Here is a 6,540-nt window from a genome sequence, read left to right as displayed (position 1 = left end):
TTTTTTTTTTTTTTTTTTGAGACGGAGTCTCGCTCTGTCGCCCAGGCTGGAGTGCAGTGGCACGGTCTCGGCTCACTGGACTCCACCTTAGGTTCACGGCATTCTCCTGCCTCAGCCTCCCGAGCAGCTGGGACTACAGGCGCCCGCCACCATGCCTGGCTAATTTTGGTATTTTTAGTAGAGATGGGGTTTCACTGTGTTAGCCAGGATGGTCTCAATCTCCTGACGTTGTGATTCACCCGCCTCGGTCTCCCAAAGTGCTGGGATTACAGGCGTGAGCCACCGCGCCCGGCCTTTTTTTTTTTTTTTGAGACAGAATGTCACTCTGTCATCCAGGCTGGAGAGCAATGGCGCGATCTAGGCTCACTGCAACCTCTGCCTCCTCCTGGATTCAAGCCATTCTCCTGTCTCAGCCTCCCAAGTAGCTGGGACTACAGGTGTCCACCACCACACCCGGCTTTTTTTTTTTTTTTTTTTTTTTTTTGAGGTGAAGTCTTGCTCTGTCGCCCAGGCTGGAGTGCAATGGCATGATCTCTGCTCACTGCAACCTCCGCCTCCTGGGTTCAAGTGATTCTCGTACCTCAGCCTCCCAAGTAGCTGGGATTACAGCCGTGCGCCACCACACCTGGCTAATGCCTCGTATTCTTTTTTTTTTTTTTTTTTTTTTTGAGATGGAGTCTCGCTTTGTCTCCCGGGCTGGAGTGCGGTGGCGAGATCTCGGCTCACTGCAACCTCCGCGTCCCGGGTTCAAGCGATCCTCCTGGGGTTCACTCCATTCTCCTGCCTCAGCCTCCTGAGTCGCTGGGACTACAGGCGCCCACCACCATGCCCGGCTAATTTTTTGTATTTTCAGTGGAGACGGGATTTCACCGTGTTAGGCAGGATGGTCTCCATCTCTCTCCTGACCTCATGATCCGCCGGCCTCGGCCTCCCAGAGTGCTGGGATTACAGGCGTGAGCCACTGCGCCTGGCCACGTTTTTACTTTTTTTTTTTTTTTTTTTGAGAGGGAGTCTCGCTCTGTTGCCCAGGCTGGAGTGCAGTGGCGTGATCTCGGCTCACTGCAACCTCAGCCTCCCAGGTTCAAACGATGCTGTACTAGCGTCTTCAAGGAGAGCTTTAGGGAGATGGGATTTCCATCCTCGGGGAATTTAAAAGCCTATACAGGTAGCATGGAGATAAATACAGCCTCGGCAACGAGAGTGAAACTCCGTCTCAAAAAAAAAAAAAAAAAAAAAAGAAGATAGTAAATACATCCATCACCCCAAGTTTCCTTCTGCCTAGTCGCAATCTTTCCTTATGGCCCTCATTTGCCTCAGGCAACGCCACACCTCTGCTTTCTGTCACTATAGATTAATTTGCATTTTCTCGAATTTTATGTAAATGGGATCATACAGTATGTGCTCTTTTGTGTCTGGCCTTCACTCAACATAATTATTTTGAAATTTATTCATGTTGTTGTATCCATTGTTCATTCCTTTTTATTGCTTAGTAGTTTTCCATTGTATGGATATGCCAAATCTCTCCTCCTGATTTTTTGAATCCAAACACAAATCAGGTTTTTATTCTCACTACATCACTGTAACTGCTCCTACCAAGGTCACCCAACGTTAATTCTAACCAGTCTTTCCTGAACACATCCGCAGTATTTGTCATAGCTGATCTCTGCCTCGTCTTTGAAGCAGTTCCAGGTGCCTTCCAGAATGCCTCATTCTCATGGTATTCTTTCCCCGTCTCCCGACCAGTCTTGCTCCAACTCCTTGGCTGCTTTTCCCTCATCTCCAAAGGCCTCTAAACTGGTGTGTCCTGGGGCTCAATCCAATCTCTTTTCCATTTATACTCCATTGGTGATCACACCCTGTTTTTTGAGGCAGGGTCTCATTCTGTCGCCCAGGCTGGAGTGTAGTGGCGCGATCTCGGCTCACTGCAGCCTCTACCTCCTGGGTTCAAGCGATCCTCCCGCTTCAGCCTCTGAGTAGCTGGGACCATAGGCACGTGTCACCACGCCGGACTAATTTTTTTATAGAGCTGGGGTTTCGCCATGCTGCCCAGACTGGTCTCAAGCATGTTTTTTGCTTTCAAAGTCATCTAATAAGCACCAGAGGCAGAGTTTCATAGATCCTTCCTGCCTACCCCCACTGTCCCTGCCCTCAGGCCACTCCAGCATCCAGCGGGCCAGAAACCTCAGACGATTTCTTGACTCTTTTCTCTCTCCTCCAGGGGCCCCGGTCGATGTCCCCATCTGCCCACAGCGCCTCTCGTCCCAGCTGCTTCTCCTGTCCTGCCCTTGCTCAGACCACCCGAGCATCATCCGTGCTCTGGCCCCTGGCCACCAGGTCCACCCCACATGCTGTCCTCACAGGTGGCGCCTCGCCATTCTTGGGGACCAGGGCCTCCTTGTTCTGGTCATACACAATGGGGTGTAGATCGAGCGACAAGTGAGCAGGTCTGCACGCCAGGTGGGCCAAGGGTGGCCATTCCAGTGTCAGTGTGGGGGTGTGAGGGAACGCTGCATGGGGTGCATGTGGGCTGGGTGTGGCATGCGGCGGTGTGGCACCAGGTAGGTGGCTTGGCGGGGCCCACGATCAGCGCATTTGAGACCATTAGGACGGTTAAAACCGTTAACTGCCTGTCGCGGCGAGGGCGGGGCCCTGGGGAAGGGACGGAATCCCAGTTGGTCGAGACACCCGGGGCGGGGCCGCGCGTGCTGCCATTAGGACAGTTAAAACCGTTAGCTGCCTGTCGTGGCGGGGCGGGGCCCTGGGACGGGACGGAATCCCTATTGGTCAGAAGAGGACCTGGGGGCGGGGCCGCGCGTGCTGTGGCAGCTGCAGCTGGACGCGGCCACCTCGAAGCCACGTCAGGGCAGCCCCAGGTCGGGCGCGCGCCAGCAGCAAGAGGTGGGGACAGGAGGGGTTTGGGTAGGGTGGGCTGGGGGAAGGCGGGGGGAGGGGCTGAGAAGCCGGATGGGGCCGTGGGTCTGGGTTCAGGATTCCAGGGGTCCTCCCGGGCTTTCCCGGGACGTTGGTCTTATAGTCCCTCCCCTGCCGTTTCTTTCCGAATGGCGATGGCAGCTCTGGCTCTTGAAGGAGGCTTCACTTCCGCGCTTATCTTTGGAGAGCAGTTTTCATTCGATTCACAGGGTTCTGCGACCTCCTCTCCAGATCCCCGCCTGGAGTTGAGTGAGACCGCGTTGGCCCGGGTTGGGGCCAGAGTGAGCGGAAACCCAGAGAAGCCCGCTGGGATTTCTCTTTGATTATGAGTAGGGAAAACCCTGTGAGGTCTCTGGAAAGACATGAGAAGGATTTGGTCTAGGAGCTCAGAGCGTGTCTCCAGGTAGCGAAGAGGCGGAAAATTAGAGAGGACTGCCGGCCATTGGTGTTTGATGCGGGCCTGGCGGGGGCCACAGGGGGCCTGACGTCTGAGTAAGAGACCTGCTTTATTCTGCTAGAACTTTCTGCAGTGGAGGAATGGGAGGGGCACCTGGAGGGCCTCATATCGCAGCCTCAAGATTCTTGCAGTAGGCCGTCCGCGAAGGCTCACGCCACGCTTTGGGAGGCTGAGGCAGGTGGATCTCCTGAGGTCAGGAGCTCGAGACCAGCCTGGCCAACATGGCGAAACCCCGTCTCTACCAAAAATACAAAAATTAGCTGGGCGTGGTGGCGCATGCCTGTAATCCCAGCTACTTGGGAGGCTGAGGCAGGAGAATCACTAGAACCCGGGAGGCGGAGGTGGCAGTGAGCCGAGACCGCGCCACTGCACTCCAGCCTGGGCGACAGAGCAAGACTCAGTCTCAAAAAAAAAAAAAAAAATTAGAAAAGATTCTCACCTTAGAGTTGACGACGGTGGTCAGATGGGGTAGTCCATGCCACTGGGGGTGATTCTCTCCCCCTCACGTGTTCCTCCCTTGTTACCCACCCTGCCAGGGCCCTTCCCTTGTACGCAGTTCCATTCCTTCTATGCACTCAACTTTTTCTCCCCTTTTATGCTTCCTTTAATAGGAAAGTGAGTGAGAGGTGAAAGTTTTTAATCTGTGCATTTCAGTTTTCATTTACCTTGGAATGACCGGTGTTCCACCTTAGAATGAATACCTCTTACTAGTATCTTCAAAGAGAGCTTTAGGGAGATGGGATTTCCATCCTCTGGGAATTTAAAAGCCTATACAGGTAGCGTGGAGATAAATACATGCACAAAAGAACCTGAGTTTCAGTACATTAAGCCCCAGCTGGTTCTTAGACATATTGAGAATAAGGGTGTACTTACCATATTTTTTGTTGTTGTTTGTTTTTTTTTGAGACGGAGTCTCGCTTTGTTGCCCAGCCTAGAGTGCAGTGGCACGATCTCCGCTCACTGCAAGCTCCACCTCCCAGGTTCGCGCCATTCTCCTGCCTCAGCCTCCCGAGTAGCTAGGATCACAAGGGCATGCATGCCACCACGCCCAGCTAATTTTTTGTATTTTTAGTAGAAACGGGGTTTCACTGTGTTAGCCAAGATGGTCTTGATCTCCTGACTTCGTGATCCGCCTGCCTCGGCCTCCCTAAGTGCTGGGATTACAGGCTTCAGTCACTGCACCCGGCAGCTTACTACAATTAAAAAAAATTGGGGCCCGGGCGCAGTGGCTCAAGCCTGTAATACCAGCAGGAGATCGAGACCATCCTGGCTAACACGGTGAAACCCCGTCTCTACTAAAAAAATACAAAAAACTAGCCGGGCGAGGTGGCGGGCGCCTGTAGTCCCAGCTACTCGGGAGGCTGAGGCAGGAGAATGGCGGGAACCCGGGAGGCGGAGCTTCCAGTGAGCTGAGATCCGGCCACTGCACTCCAGCCTGGGCGACAGACCAAGACTCTGTCTCAAAAAAAAAAAAAAAAATTGGGCTGGATTGGCCGGGCGTGGTGGTTCACACCTGTAATCCCAGCACTTTGGGAGGCCAAGGCGGGTGGATCATCTGAGGTCAGAAGTTCAAGACCAGCCTGGCCAACATGGTAAAACCCTGTCTCTACTAAAAATACAAAAATTAGCCAGGTGTGGTAGCACACACCTGTAATCCCAGCTACTTGGTGGGCTGAGGCAGGAGAATCACTTGAACCTGGCAGATGGAGGTTGCAGTGAGCTGAGATCATGTCACTCCACTCTAGGCTGGTCGACAAAGTGAGACTCCGTCTCAAAGAAAATTGGGCCGGGTGTGGTGGCTTATGCCTGTAAATCCCAGCACTTTGGGAGGTCGAGGCAAGTGAATCACTTGAGCTCAGGAGTGTGAGATCTGCCTGAGCAATATGGTAAAACTCTGTCTCTACCAAAAATATGAAAAATTAGCCAGGTATGATGGCGTGTGCCTGTGTCCAAGCTACTCAGGAGTCTGAGGTGGGAAGATTGCTTGAGCCTGGTACGTGGAGGTTGTGGTGAGCCAAGATCGCAACACTGCACTCCAACCTGGTTAATAGAGTGAAGCCCCATCTCAAAAGGAAAGAAAATCATATATTTTAAATTTGTGACTACTTGGCCTATTTTGCTCCACAAAATCTAGTTGTAATTTAGTTCTCAAGTTTTTAACTCATTAAACAATAAATGTTTTCTGAGCTATTATGTTCCAGGAATGATTTTCAGGTTCTAGGGCTATAGTAGTAAATAAAGCAAAAATTCTTGTCCTCAGAAGAGCTTAATATTACATTCTAGTAAACATGGATATCTGTAGAGACAGAAAACACAAGTTAACAGAATATATAGTGTATTAGAATGATGATGTGTGGCAGAAAAAAAAGCACAGGAGAGCCATAGTGATTGGCAAGAGGTTACTTTTTCTTAATTTTTTTTTTTTTTGAGACAAGAGTCTCGCTCTGTCGCCCAGGCTGGAGTGCAGTGGCGCAATCTCCGCTCACTGCAAGCTCCGCCTCCTGGGTTCGCGCCATTCTCCTGCCTCAGCCTCCCAAGTAGCTGGGACCACAGGCGCCCCACCACTATGCCCAGCTAATTTGTGTGTGTGTGTGTGTGTGTGTATATATATATGTATATGTATATATATATATACACACACACACACATATATTTGTATTTTTAGTAGAGATGGGGTTTCACCGTGTTAGGATGGTCTCAATCTCCTGACCTCGTGATCCACCCACATAAGCTTCCCAAAGTGCTGGGATTATAGACGTGAGCCACCACGCCCAGCCAGTTATTTTTATTTTTATTTTTTTCAGACAGGGTCTCGCTCTCTCACCCAGGCTAGAGTGCAATGGCGCAGTCTCGGCCCACTGCAACCTCTGCCTCCTGGGTTCAAGCGATTCTCCTGCCTCAGCCTCCCGAGTAGCTGGAACTACAGGTGTGCGCCACCACTTCCAGCTAATTTTTTGTATTTTTTTTAGTAGAGATGGGATTTCACCATGTTGCCCAGGTGAGTCTCGAACTCCAGAGCTCAGACAGTCGTCCTGCCTCGCCCTTGCAAAGTGTTAGAATTACAGGTGTGAGCCACCATGCCTGGTCTAGAGGTTATAAGTTTGAATAAGTAATTTGAAGGAGATGGAGTTGTCTGTCATGCTGATATCTGA

The 6,540-nt window shown here is 51.4% G+C and overlaps 1 protein-coding gene across 1 annotated transcript in view; it reads right to left on the bottom strand.

Annotated features, from left to right (window-relative positions):
- Positions 1-2,306, bottom strand: part of GNA15 (G protein subunit alpha 15) — a 24,781-nt gene extending 22,475 nt beyond the window's left edge. The window contains exon 1 of the mRNA XM_025367699.1: positions 2,132-2,306. Within this exon, the coding sequence (XP_025223484.1) occupies positions 2,132-2,306 (175 nt within the window). The remainder of the gene's footprint in view (positions 1-2,131) is intronic.
- Between the last annotated feature and the right edge of the window lie 4,234 nt (positions 2,307-6,540).

The sequence above is a fragment of the Theropithecus gelada genome, chromosome 19 (genome assembly GCF_003255815.1).
Source record: "Theropithecus gelada isolate Dixy chromosome 19, Tgel_1.0, whole genome shotgun sequence".
NCBI lineage: Eukaryota > Metazoa > Chordata > Mammalia > Primates > Cercopithecidae > Theropithecus > Theropithecus gelada.
This window is presented reverse-complemented; position numbering and strand designations above follow the sequence as displayed.